The sequence below is a fragment of the Lonchura striata genome, chromosome 3 (assembly GCF_050655825.1).
Source record: "Lonchura striata isolate lonStrDom1 chromosome 3, ASM5065582v1, whole genome shotgun sequence".
Taxonomy (NCBI): Eukaryota; Metazoa; Chordata; class Aves; order Passeriformes; family Estrildidae; genus Lonchura; species Lonchura striata.
Window position 1 is genome coordinate 64,335,910 of NC_140705.1, and position 14,524 is coordinate 64,350,433.

A 14,524-nucleotide genomic window follows, 5' to 3' on the forward strand; every position below is an offset into this window, starting at 1 on the left:
AAGTACACACAAATGGTTTAAGCAAACAACAGTGAAGGGAGGGGATGAGGGGTGAGCCTGCAGGGCTTTTTCCCAGGAACTGTGCTCTTGTATTTAGTAACTTGAGCAAAACTGTGCTGTGAGCATTTGCATCCCAAGATGAAATAACTTGCTAAAACCAGTTTTGTACTCTACTCTGCTTCTTTGCATCCCCATCAGGACTTTTTCTGGTTTGATGCTGACACAATATTGCTAGATGGTGATTGCCACTTGAGGGATAGTACAGATGATTTTATATTTCATAACAAATGTATTACAGGTTTTGCTAATTCCCATTCCCAGCTAGCTTTCTCAATCATACAATTTTGTTTGTTGTTGTCTTTTTTTCATGTTTGTGGTACCATATTCCAGACTAGATTTAAACTCTGAATTTGCCAGAACTTAGATACATTTGTATTTTAAATATACATTGGTCCTTTTAACAGAAGTTACACATTTATCAGATCATATTCACAGAGTTTTAAAATATACCTTTGTTCCTGGTTCCAGATATATGCTGTATGGTTGAGAGACTTTGTTGCTCTGTGTTTATATTCTGTCAAGCTCAATGACACCTGATCCTGACAGAGTGAGCTGTTTGTTACTTCTGTGCTAGAAATAATACCTGTACCTGGTACAGGTCATCCTGTACCTGCAAAATGTTTTTAAGATGAGTCCATAAGTGCTTGAAGTGTAAGAGTTTGGATATTATGCTACAATTATGTTCTGATGGCTGAGTATGGTGGACACTCTTAAGAAGACTCTTGCACTCACATGGTTGAAAATTTCCCTTGAAATGCTAGTAAGGCTTTATTTTCTGAAATGCAAAGTCCACATACAAGCTCTCTCCCAGCAAGGACAAACTCCAGCATTGCTCCCATTTCAAAGGTTTGGCCTCTGCAAGAAACCTCCAGTAAGATACATCAGTGATGTATTAAGGGGTTTTGTTGCTCCCTTATTTTCGTCTGACAGTAACTCCAAAAAAGGGGCTTTTTCAGAGTAGGAACATTGTTCCAATCCTCTTTTCATTCAGTTTTGTGGTCTCTTCTTTTCAATGATTAAGGACTTGGCAGGGCTGGACTTCTCTTTTGGTTTGGACGATAGCTCTGGGTTGGAACATCCCAAAATAAATTACATCCAAAAGTTTCCTCTTTGTCTGCTGTGATTTCAAAGCAATTTTCATGGCTCAGTTCAGGGCTGCCTAATAGAAGAAAATGGAAGAATAATTACTGCCTGCAGAGCTTCTAGCACAGCAGTTATTTAAGTAGCTGCAAAATAATTTAAGGTACAGGCAAATTTCTTGTTCCTTGAAGAACTGTGTGGTTTGAGGCAAACCTTTTTCCTTGAACTAGGCACACTGTTCCTGTGGCAGTCAGGCAGCAGGAACAGCCCCAGTGTGCCAGCAGTACTAGCAAGGGCACCACTGGCATTCCTGCCCATCTGAGTGCAAAGCTCATGCCCGTCAACACTGCCCTGTGTGCTGGGTGTTGTGGCTCCCCATCACTTCTGGAAATCTTATAATTTCAAACTAACTCCCCAGTGAATTAAAAAAAAAAAATAATTAAGAATTAGAATACTCTTCCCTCTGGGAAACCTACAGCACTCACTAAGTTCAGACCGCAACCTCTGCCCTGGCTGTGCAAAGCAGACAGAGGGCTGCCCTAATGGAGCAGCCCAGATTTCCTGCTCCTGTAGGGGAGATTTCACAATAGACATTCCAGCACGTGGCCAGCCAGATGGTGGTATGTGGAGAAGGGAGGGCGATGGAGCAGCTGATCGCTGTCCTGTGCCTCACTGGGGGCAGTCCTACTGCTGTCCAGTCAAGTAGAGATTTGGGAGGGGGATGAGAGGCTTCATCAAGATGTTTTAAACCATTAGCTGAAATAGCTTTGACTGAACCTTGTGCTAAGTGACCTCATTCAGGCTGACTTCTTGTAAAGTGAATGTGAAAATGCAAGGTGACCAAGAAAGGGTTTACCTAAGCAGTGTGGAGATCTACAAGTGGGCTTTGCTAGATGCCACAGCTTGCAGAGCATCTCCTGTTTTACAGGCATACCCACAGAACACCAGGTGCCAAAAAACAAACTTGTAACTTAAGTCTTTGGTGGGTATAAAACTTAATTTGCAAAATTTATCTTGTTGACAAAAAAGGCTATTTATTTGCTCAGAATTAAATTAATTTCTATGCACACATGTGAATCTGACCTGTTCAGATCTAGTGTTATCACAGTGACTTTATTTATCTTAGTTAAAAGCCAAAATCCTTGTCATTTCAGGGAAAGAAAAAGCCACTTAGTGGTAGTAATTAAAAATCGTTTAAGCTTTCAGAACATTAGCACCTGCATGTTATGGAAATTGGAGGATGGTGGTGGTCTTGCAAGCCCATATAGAGTTAGTTAAAGAGAGGCTTTCTAGAGGCTCTCAGGGCACACTTGCAGTGGCAAATGTGGCAAAACCTGGCCAAGCCTTCTGGCCACACCATCTGTGGTCAGAAAGCCAAATGTGCAATTTTGCTCAGAGCACAGGGAGCACTGCTACACATCTTTCTGGACTGCAGTGGTCTTGCAGCTGGAGGGATCAATGCTGAAGTATTTCAAGCCTGGCATCTGTCTCAGTCCCAGTAATCATCTGTGTCCTTATGTGATTCGGGAAAGTAAAGCCACAGGATGTCAAGTTTAAGCTATGGGGGAATTTACTTGGGTGGAAAGTGTTTAGCGGGTGGGAAAATGGAACATCCATAGCACAGGTTTTTGCTGGTGCCTTTGGTGTCCCAGGGGGTGCCATTATCCCACTAAAGACCTTAATGTGTTTTCCAGAAAGAGACATGTTATTAACAGGCAATTTTCTAGGTAAAACCTAATTAAGGAACATCTTAAGGGGTAAAATACAAAATATAAATGTGGATAATTTAACGGGAAACAACAAAGAAAAGGTGACATACCTAATTGATCTAAAGTGAGGGCAATACTTGTAAAAAATAATGATAATTTGTGAAAACTTGTTTTGTTTCATTTCCCCGGATTTGGTGTGTAGTCATTCCATATGAGGAGCACTCATTGGGTACTAAGGAGGTACTATTTAATTTTAGTAAGAATAAACTGTGTCTTCTCCCACTGCCTACCTTAAAATAAAAAGACTTACAAAGAAACAGCCTTTCCACTGATTATTATTGCAGACTGATGGGATCTTGAATTTTTAAAGTGTTTCCAAATTGTCTTTGTCCAATGATCATGTTATTTCACTCAATAGGTAATGTGCTTGTGATTGAAGATGCTATTTTTCCCTACTACAAAGAGTGAAACAAGTTACTGAAGTGAAGCAAATTACCCAAGTTTCTATGTTTTGTTAACACAGGCATTCTGTTTCTTTGCCTAATCCCTAAATGATAAACTTGATGAGAAAGTGTACATATTCTATAATTGTATAAGCATTATGTGTTTATGTGTCTTGCCACTGAACAAACCTATGCCAATATATTGCACAGGCTATTCAAATGGGAATGGAACAGCACTGAAAAATACCCATGAATGAGAGAAATAAACAGAAAAATGAAATAAATAAACAGACATCAACTTGTATGAGGAGTGACTCTGACTAAGAACTCACACCTACCCGTGTAGGGGATTGCCTCATGGTATTGGTCAAAGGTTCCTGTCTTGCACAGGCATCTCTGTTGTTGATGGTTTTCTTTTTTCAATCCTCTACTGCAGGTAAGAAAGTTATTCTGGGAGGGTAAATTGATTATTATAATTATTCATTAATGCACTCTTATTTAATGTCCTTTGAGAGGTTATATTCTTCAGAATGATGATAAATTATGGTACCTCCAATTAATGTCACTGCAGCTAAAGGGATGTAAGAATTTCTGTTAATAGGGGGCAGTTTTCTGGGGTTTTACAAAGAAGCTATAAAAAAATTGCTGAAACTTAAGGTACAAGTTTCCAGTATATTTTATGCACACAATATTCACTTGAATCTGATCAAATCAATAGATATATCAAATCTAATAAGATACAAATAGAGTGGAAAGAATCTACTGAAGATACAGCTTCCAACTTGTAGGAATGGAAGTATACAAAGGGAATACACTTCTTTGTCTTTAGGTTAAAGCAGGTGGACCTTTGGTGATACATGTGACAGGTGTTTGCTCAAAGGGCATCTTGCACCCTGGGCTGGTGTCTTTATCAGGATTCCTGCTGCCCTCTGCCTCAGACCATACTCTGCACCTAGTAGCTCCTGATGCATGGTTAACTTGGTGTAGCAAAACAGTGTTGAATTTATTAAGCTATGTTTATATTCTGGGAGGAGCTCAAAAGGAGCTTCTACACAAAGGCAGTTGACTTTGGAATAAAAATAAACAATTTAACATTAAAATCAGATCCCATCCTAAAAAGTCAGAGGTAGAAAATGCTGTCCCACCTTTAAAAATTGTGCTGACTTGGAATATTTTAGTGTGAGATGCTTGAAACAAAGATAACATTTTAAATTACAGAAGAAGAAAGGATGAGAAATAAACTATGTTATCCTGATGTACTGAAGTTTTTCAAAGATGCTGCCAAAGGAGTTGCAGATAAAATTGACCCAAGCTTTTAGGAAAACTTGGTAATTTTTCTCACAAGAGGAACATACAAAGAGAGTATGTATATTTAATATATATTTAATATATTTTAAAATAAAAATATATTAAATATATATTATTTTATTATATTTTATAATTGGATTAGAGATAATGAAAATATTAAGATAATTTTACTAACTGGTTAGTGCACAAAAGTCAGCACCAAAACACCAAGGAGCTGTTAACTTAAATTCTGATGCAAGTTCTGTAAAGGAAAAAAAAAATCTGCTGAGTAACAGCTTTCCTGATCTGATAACTGAGACTGACAACATGATGGGCTATGCAGAAAGGAGCAATAAAGATGCTCTAATTACAAAGCAATCCATTTGGTATCTCCTGTCTTCCTGAATATGGAATGGTTTTCTGAAATCATGACAAAACATTGATGAATGGGCACATGCATTATTATAGCAGTCAATCTCAAGGTAATGAGATACACAAAATTCCTAGTTATATTGTAATCCTGTCAATTATAAGTGTATTCTAAAACCAGAAATACTAAGAACAAAGAAAAGAGAAAGAGACAAGGTGAGTTCAGAGCCTTATAATAACACTGTCTTTATGCACCATGGAATAAGGTATTTATTTTGGTCAAAGTTCAAGGGCCTGAAAAGTAAGCTGTGCCACACAATCCACATGATGTTAATGGTCAGTAGGTATTTGTAGGTGAATATAAGTTTTAGAAGTACAGCTGAGTGGAGAGTTTGCTGCTTGACTTTAAAATTGTGCTAGTCACCACTTTCTAATTCTGCCAATCACTAGAATAAAAAATTAGAGAGACCTAAAGCATATACATATACAGAATATTAAAGGCTAGGGTATTTTCATTTTTTCCCCTGATGGAGATGTGCCTAAAGACCCTATTAGAATGATATATTATGTATAAATAATTGTATATATAAAAATTATAGCCATGGCATGAGAAGCCTATAGTATAAACAACTAGCTCAGAAAACTCAGTCGTTGATCAACAGTAGAGTGAGGATGGCTCTGGAGAGAGGCATGTTTTAAACACACCAGGAGGAAACTAACCTGCTTCCTTGAGGTAGTGTGCACTTGCATTATTCCATTACTCTTCTGTTGGCACTTTGCAGTTCAAAGGAACATAATGATGATAATTCTGTCTAAAACAGGAAAAAGATGGAATGCTATAAGGTTAAACTGAAATGTATCTCTTTTTGAGAACTAATTTGTAGGTGCTTTCAGAGCAAGATTGTAGAAATTGGGACCTTGGACTTAGATACAGATTTGAAATGGGATATACCAGCTCTCCCCTCCTGCTTATCAGTTTGACTGCAGCTTTTAGCAATCAAAGTTACTGCTACCTGATAGCAGTCTTGGGTAACCTCTGTGAAAGGAGTAATGCCCTCAGTGCATCCTACAAAATAAAGGGCTTTTATTTCACTTAGCATTTCCCTGCATTAGGCAAGGCAATGCAGTGCTTTGCCCATTCCTGAGCTGCTGCTAGATACCCAGCAGTGGGAAGTGACAATCTCCATCTGTGCTGACTCTTGAGTGGGCACTGAGTTACAGAGGGTTTTATGTCTCTTGAACTGTATGAAAAGCAGCTGGGTCTGGATTGTGGGTTTCCAATGTTTGGGTGTTTGTTTGTTACTGGGCATTGAAAATCCAGCATGCAGAGGGAATGCATGGGATGGGGAAGAGAAACCAGTCAAGAGCAGCAGGGAACAAGCGATGCTCCTCTAACCACAAAAATAATGTTTGCAGTACTACAGGTTTTTCAGTGTAATGTAAATAAATAGGCATAAACACAAACAATACCTTTCCAACAAATCCAGCATATTGCTCAGTGCTGCCTTACAGTTAGACACTGATAGGTATCATGTCCATGTTTTACAGCGTTTGTCGTCCATGACCTACAATTCTCAATAGATTCACAATTCCAGTCATCAGATTTTTTTGACACGTTATTATTATCCTTTTATAAGTAAGAACCAGTATTATTATCCTTTTATAAATAAGAACCATTTAAAATATATTTTTAATATCTTCACGACTTCATGCAGTCGTTTGGATTAAGCAGATCAAGGATGAATTAACTAATTTGCACTGAATCACTAAGGAAGGCTATGGAATGATCCAAACTCAGCATCTTTGTTTTTAGGCTTCTTTGAAAGGCAAGAATATAGCACACTATGTGCAAGGCCTTCCATCCTGCAATACAGAAGCAAAAGACCCAGTCCCTGTTCCACACATACTTCACCAATCAAAGGCTGAGGGAAAAAATGTTAAATGCAGTTAAAATTATGGTAATAATAATTTACAGGTTTTGTTTCTTTGAAGTATCTCTTTTTTCCTTGAGGGAAAGAATGAGTAAGGGTCCAAATTGACCTCTTCCTTCCGAGAAAAATTCTTTTTCTGTGTCAAACCACAACAATATCAAAGTTAGGTTAGGCTAACATGCATATAGTCATTGTTTACTCTTGTTGTCTGTAGTGCCTAGTAAATCCATGAGCTGTGTACTGGTAAGAAAAAAGACTTGAAGACAAATCTTCCTTGTTTCACATTGCTACCAATTTCTGTTCACCTGGAGATAAAGAATAAGTATGTTGCCAAGCCTGGGCTTCCTCCTTTCTGCTACCTAATAAATTCTGCACCTCATTTCCTGCCGGCCTTTCTTATTTAGGTGGTGAAGTACTTGGTGTTGGGAATGCATCTAACCTTGAAACTATTTTGGGCTGCATGGCCTGACGCCTGATAGGTAACACCGAGGAATTACTCAGCTACAGTTTCTCTCTGATACTGCTGAAACTTCAGACTAATGCTTATCGAGATAAATACAGCCACGTGTTCTGTAGCCTCACAGTACAGGTGAGCACGGATTACTTGCCTGTGCAAACATCAGTAAGTTAATTCCCAGTTTGCAAATGCGGCAATAAATTAATTAGTATCAGCTAAATATTTTACTAGCATTTATGTTCATACATTATGTTCATACATCAAAAATGATTGCAGACACCCAGCATCAGCACATTTTTATTGATCTGTAACCGTTCCTTTCTTGCCCAGCCGAAAAACACACAGGAGTTGTCCCTGCCAAGTGACAACTGCCAAGTGACCCCGTGAGATGAGGCAGAGACGCCTGGCCAAAGCAGGCGGATTTCGGGATAGTTGTTTCCGGCTGTTTGTAAATTTCCTAAGTGCTTCTCAAATTTTGTCACACTTCCTGACTTCGGTGTTCACGGGACGCCGCGGGGCGCTTCACCTCCGAAGTGACTGCGCTTGTTTGGGGAGGGGAAGGAGCAGAAGGAGCGGCGGGAGCGCACAGGTGCGGACGGGAAGGCCCGGGAGGGGAGGAGGGGAGCGGGACAGCACTTCGCCACCACCTCGGGCGAGGTCCTGGGTGGAGCGGGGCCGTGCCAGCAGCCGCCCGCGGGGGCGCGGCCGGGACCCGACCCGCCTCTCTCTACCCTTCCCTTCCCCTCCGCTCCGCGCCGCCCCGGCCCGGCCCCTCCCCGCCCCTCGCTCCGAGAAGGGGCCGCGGCCGGGGCCGCCCTCCCGCACCCGCGGCGCTGGCCCGGCCAACAAAGGGGGCGCCGGGCCGAGGGAGGGGCCGCCGCAGGGCCGGGCCGCGAGGGGCGGGGAAGGAGGAGGAGGAGGAGAAGGGGGAGGACGGACGGCGGTGGCTCGCACGGAAAGTTGTGGGTCCGCCAGCGCAGCGCCGCGGGACGGAGTGCGAGCAGGAGCTGGGCTGCGCCGAGGAGCTGGGCTGCGCCGTGGGGCAGCGCGGCCCCTCCCTCCCGCCGCCGTGCCCGAGGGGTGAGTGGCGGCCGCGGAGAGTTGGTGTCGGCAGCTCCGGGAGCGGGGCGGCTCTGCGAGGGGCGGCGGCACCGCCGCGCCGGGAGGGGCTCGGCGGGGAAAGTTTGTTTGCCAGCCCCGGTCACATCGCTGCGCGGGGCAGTGCCCGCGGCGGGCGCACCTGCGGGCGGGACGGAGCGGCCGCGGGCAGCCGGGGCGAGCGGCGGCTCCGCCGTAGGGGTGCCCGAGGGCGGCGGCGCCGCCGCTGCGGCCGCGCACCCCGCGGGGAGGAGGTGCCGGCACGCCCGGCCGGCTGCCGGGTCAAAATCCCCGCCGGGGGAGCGGGGGCGGCGGCCGCTCTGCCGGGGCGGCCGTGCCCGGGGCCTGCCCCGCCGAGCTCCGCTCGCCCCGCCCGGGAGAGGGGCTGCGCGGCTTCTCCCACACGTGGCTGTGGCGCCCTGCGCCGGCCGGGGCAGCGCCTGCCCGTACCCCTTTGCCGCTGGCACACGCCCCAGCCCGGCGGGAGCGGAGCTCCCTCGCTGTGCCGCCCCTCCAGCGGGGCCGGCCCCTCGGTGCCAGCCGGGTGACCGCGGTGCCGGTGCTGTCCGGCGAGGGCCGTGTCCTGCCCCTCTGGGGGGCACGGCTGGGCACAGGGCTCCCTGTCGCCCAAGGCTGAGCGAAGCTTGGCTTTCGCGGCTGAGGATTCAGCTTGCTGCTGCACCTTCCGGGCCATCCCACTTTTTAAATGCCACCGTAAGGTGTCCCGCTGCAGGGGCACAGCGAGTGGCGGGTCGGCTGCCTCTCGACTCTCGTGGGCATGGCCAGCGAGCCCCGATCCCTCCGTTCGCACGCGGAGTCCCACCTGGCACGGCCCGTGGAGTTACCGTGCCTTTCTGCTCCTGCTCCTGTGCTGTAGGTGCTGAGCCGTGGCCCTCCATGGGAGCCTCCTGCCAGCCGATCTAGGCTCCGCCCGTGGCACACCGCAGCCCTCGAGCATGGCCCGTGTCTCCGAGCAGGAGGAAGGACCTGGTGGGGGACACAGCGAGTTCAGCGACATCATCAAGTCCAGATCAGGTAAGCTGTCGGGGGGAACGGTGTTTTCCTCGTTTCTCCTCTACCCATAGCTTCTGGCATAAGCTCACATTTTTAAACAGCATCATTTTCCAGCGGTTTTTTGGTTATATGTTGGTAGTACCGTGAGTGACTGAGGCTGTTCAAGCAGCTTCCCTACTGTTACTAAGTAATAATAATTGCACATTTCAGGGTTTGTTTTGTTTTGGATTTTCTTTTTTTTTTTTTTTTGTCAGTATTAGTCAAGTCTGTTTATTTGGGATCCACCTCTGGCATCATAATTACCTCTACTTTTGTAAATAGCAATGTGCTTAAAGTGCTCTTTTGCAACCTAGTTTTGGTAGCTTTCATGTTTATTCTCTGGCACTGAAATGGCAACTGTGGCTGCAACATTGCACCTCCTGGAAGTGCATCGCGGTAGTACTCATGCAGTAAATTGATGTGCTTCCTCCTTAATGTAAAACAGTTGTCTAAGGCTACTCACTCAGGCATTTCCTCCAGCAAAACATTCCTGCAACAGATCTGAAGGTTATTAAGAAGACATGGATTTTGTTTGGTTGTAGTGTGTTGGAGTCTCCTGAGGCTCTGATGCATATTGGGGTGGGTAGTGAAGTACTGTCACTTTAGCAGGGAGAGAACTGAGGCTTTGGAGGGACAACTGAGAGTTGTTTAAACCTTTGTAGAAATTTGTGCATCATTCATAGACTTGAATGCCGGATTCTCAGCCTCACAGTCTGAGGCTATGAATTTCTTACATGCAAAATGCTCCTGTTATCAAAAGATTTTCCTGTGATATCTAGCAAACCTAGCAGTGGTTTGGTTTTTTTTTTTTTTTAAGTTTTCCACATACTAAAAACTGTAGGTCTTCATTTGGTTGTGATTTGATATGTCAGATTGCATAGGATGTGGGTTTGATCTGGATCCCACTGGTGTTTGAATAGTTTGTTTCTTAGACCTTTGCTTTCTGAGTCTTCCTATTCTGGAAGAGCAGTTTATCAAACAGATGCTTGTGGGTTTTAAATTTTGAACTCTGTTGTGTTTTCTTTTTTTCTGCTCTTAGACATAACTTCATTTGATTGTAAGTGTGTAGTCAGTATCTTCATGGGCTAGCTTGCAGACCGTTTGTATGTGTCTATGTATGCAAGTACTACAGTTTTATAAAGTGTGTGAGTAAACATGGATGTATTGGAGGTTTTTCATGAATGAACAAATTGTACAGTAACTTCTGTTGTTTTGGTTGGGCAGATGATTGTAAATTTCCTGTTACAACCACTTTAAATTTCTCAGTGGAATGAGAAAATGCTTTAAATTTGAATATAAGGCTAAAAGGCATGCACATTAATTTAAAAATAATGTGATGACTGATCTTAAATATTTTTTTCTAATTACGATGCTTGCTTAGATGTGGATGTGTGATTTCTTCAAATAAATTACTGTACTACTGTAGCTCAGATCTGAACCATTCACAAGTAAATCTGTGGGAGGGTTTTCCATATGAAAGAACTGAAGTTTCCGAAGCACAGGTGACGGCAAATTAAAGGCTAGTTGTCAGGACTGAGAAGATATTTTAATTTTCCTAGATATTATGGATAGAGAATGCTAATTTTGATGCGTAGAAAGGAAAATTAAGGTGTGTTGGTTTTTTTTTTTTAGTTAGAAGATTTCTCCAGCATGAAATGCTCTTCAGCCTAAATGATTTGAAATACAGAAGTGTCATAACTTACTAATATTTGGGGGAGCTAAGGTATCTGTATGGCTTTTGAGACTCAAGAGATCTGAAAAAGACAGTCCTTTGCTGTCACAGAAAATAGGCTGCTCTGTTTGTTGCTGCTCTGTAAGTTCTTAGCACCAGTGATGTGGGAAGTCTCTTAACACTTTGGTTAGGGAGCACATGCAAATGTGCACTGAATATTTTCACTGAATAAATAAAATACAGAAAACACAGTGGGTGAAAACGCTCTAAATGATTTCATATGTGATCAAGTGATTTAATATGTCATAATATTTTTTTAGCATGTATTATTCCTATGCATTTTTAAATAAGCATGCTGAAAATGTTTATTCTATTCTTGTAAATAAAAGAAGATAGATGTATAATGTCCTGTGTAAAGATCACTTTCTCTGTGCTCTCCTGGGCAATCCTCTGTTTGTCTATTTCAATGTTTGTCTTAATCTCTTCTGAACAGATCACCAAGCTGTCAGGATATTGTGGTTATTTAAAACCATTCATGTTCTAGAAGTGATGTTTAAGATCTACGGCTAAGTCTTTTTTGTTGTTTTTTTTGTAACAACTTGGAAGGAAATTGTAATTCGAAATGCCAGAATCTTTCTGGGTCAGAGAGTGGTACTAGTAAAAATGTTTCTAAATATTTGGATACAAGTGTAAACTTTACTCTTTAGCAGCCTGTCAACTGAATATATTGTCCTTTTTTTCTAGTCATTGCTGCTTAAGTTATCTTGTTTTGTAAAACTGTGAAGCAGCTAGAAAGCTATAAAGATGGCACTGTCAATACAGGCAGTGTGTTGGTTATTGAGCTTTGATCTAAAGTCACTCTTATGTATTAAGATACATAAAGTTTTACACCTGCTCAGGGCTGTGTGAGGCCCATCTATGCCTGCTTTTATTAGCAGAAAAAGCTATGCAGTTTCTTCTTAGACTTGTAATTGGGAAGCTGCCAGTGTGCCACATGAATTTAGGAAAACTACAGAAAGTCATGATTTCTCTATAGACTGATCAAAATAAGTTAACAGGATTTCCATTTGTCACTTTTACAAAAAAAAAAAAAAAGAGGGTGTTTGCCATGGGATTTCACAGATGGGAAAAAGTAATTTTGCAAGTATCTCATTTGTTCTTTCCTCTCAAACTAAGAGGATGAAGGATAAAACACTTTGAATGGGCATCAATTATTGATTATATTGGAAACACTTTTTCCTTCAGTGGTCTGCAAAGAAACTTTAAATGAATGTGCTATAATCTGTTACAAGTGATAAGTACTTGATTTTTTCCAGAGCAGAGATTTTATATGCTCTTAATATCACTTCTGTGACTTGTGATGAAAAAAAAAAGACTTTCCTGTTGTCCACTTATTATTTTTTATTTTCTGCTTTGGATATGGCTCATCTTTGATTTAGTAGCCTGTTAATACTGGTCAATATGTAGCTTAAGGTGTCTTTGAAGAGACCTCTTCTGTACTTAGAATAGTATTTGATGGTGACCAAAGCTGCTTATAAAATAACTTCTGGTTATTGTGTTTATAAAGGAAGCTGCTTCTTGTTCTCAGAACGATGAATGATCTATTTGCCTCCCTTCTTTCTGCACCAGTGGTGGATGCTGATGGCTGAGTGGTGTTTAGTGGGTAGGATAATTGTTCTTGATGGTTATGCTAGGTTTATGTATTTATAATTGGTATTTAGCATTATTATCCTGTGCTATGCCTATGTGTCTGTATAATGGTTTGCTATGGAAAAGCAGTTTTTCTTTTTATTAACTTACCTGTAGTATGAAGTAATATATGTGGAGCTGATTTATATCTTTGAAAGGCATCTTGTGCAGATAGGAGAGCTTTCCTCATTGCAATAACTTTCGGGAAGGAATGCTGTGGGATGATTGCCTTACAGTGGTGAAAACAGTGCTGTCATCATGGGCTTGAAAAACAGATGAGTCTTTGCTATGATTAATTATGGAAAAAAGACAAACTCACTTAAAATCTGTCATGGTAGCTTGGAATGGTAATATATAATTAAACAGTAAGACATAGCAGGAAAAACATTTTTAGAAGATTGCGCCTCTGGTGCATTTTAAGATATGAGCTCTCTCTAAATTGAAGGGAACTTAATTCTCCTCAAATATATTTGACTGAAAGACTGCTTTGAGAATTCGTAACTTAGTTTTGGACTTCTGGGGCAAGGCTTATTCTGAGAACTGCTGCTGTTGTCTGTCTGGCCCCTTGTCCTCTGAAGCAAGACTTACTTGGCTGGCAAACCCTTTGTTCCTGGGGAGCTCCTGGGCTCTCGCTGCCCCATGATGCCACAGGTTGCCTTTGGAACCAGTTCCTTTAGTTGTGTCTCTCGCTGTCAGATAACTACAGGCTAAATGTGCTGCTTCTCCTTTTCCATTTTGGCCCTATTGGTGTGAAACTGTCAGGAGTTGTCATAGTTGCATGTGGACCCTTAGGATTCTGTCAAGTGGGTGCAGAGTTGGTGTAGCCAGATTTACATTGTGTGAACTCTTCAGGGACATTTGTGCAGATAGTGTTAAAGACGAATGACAAACTTGCTCTCCTTGTTTCTAGCCACTGAAATGAGTTTAAGACTAAGCCTTTGTGTTGCTGTAGCCTGGCTCCTTTCTGTCAACAGTATAGCTTCCTTTTCTTGGGCTGTCTGCTGGGGACAGATTGGATACTGCAATGAAGACAGTTCTAGGGTATTGCCTAGCATTTATGAAATGACAGATATAGAAGTACCAGGCTGGTTTCTTCTAGCATCTTGATTGGTAGGTGAAAAAATAACATATGCTACGCTGTGTGTTTGAAGCACGACTCTGCCTTGGAATAGAAATTGAGGCTTCTCAGTGAGGGGGGAAAAAACCAACCCAAAATCCAAACCATAAAAGCAGCCCATTGATTTGCATGTGCTCTGCCAGGAAAGGAGGATGTAACCCTGAGCGGGAGCTGCTAAGTGAGGCACTGTGTGTAGTGTGTTAAGTGTTTCTAAAGAGGTCTAAAAGCTGGTGTGGGGAGGGGCTGCTGCTGTGGAACCCCTCGCTGATGAGGAACCTGTGGAGAAGGGGTGCCTAGATGAGAGGCAAACTAGGGTCAGTGTGGGGTTTCTTTCTACACCTTCCCCAGCACTCTTTGGAGCTCCCTTCTCTCCTCAGGTCTGGGGAAAGAAGGAAGACTCATACAATAGCATGAAAACACTATCATGTGCGAAGAGATTCTTAAATTTCACAGCATTGGGCACCTTAGCAGAGAATTACCTGAGCTTTGTTTACATCTCTCAGTAGCTGCTCCTAATTTTGATTTTCATCTAGACTGTTTCTCATAAAAGAATCACTTG

The 14,524-nt window shown here is 42.6% G+C and overlaps 1 protein-coding gene across 3 annotated transcripts in view; it reads left to right on the top strand.

Moving 5' to 3' along the window:
• The first annotated feature begins 7,905 nt into the window (after nucleotides 1-7,905).
• Nucleotides 7,906-14,524, top strand: part of UTRN (utrophin) — a 340,627-nt gene continuing 334,008 nt past the window's right edge. For 2 of the 3 annotated variants that reach the window (XM_085575352.1, XM_085575354.1), the window contains exons 1-2: nucleotides 8,256-8,416; nucleotides 9,312-9,469. In XM_085575352.1, coding sequence (XP_085431478.1) covers nucleotides 9,391-9,469 — 79 coding nt within the window. In that variant the 5' untranslated portion in view covers nucleotides 8,256-8,416; nucleotides 9,312-9,390. Of the gene's footprint in view, nucleotides 7,926-8,255; nucleotides 8,417-9,311; nucleotides 9,470-14,524 lie in introns of those variants that run through there. The other variant, XM_085575353.1, reaches the window with a different exon arrangement.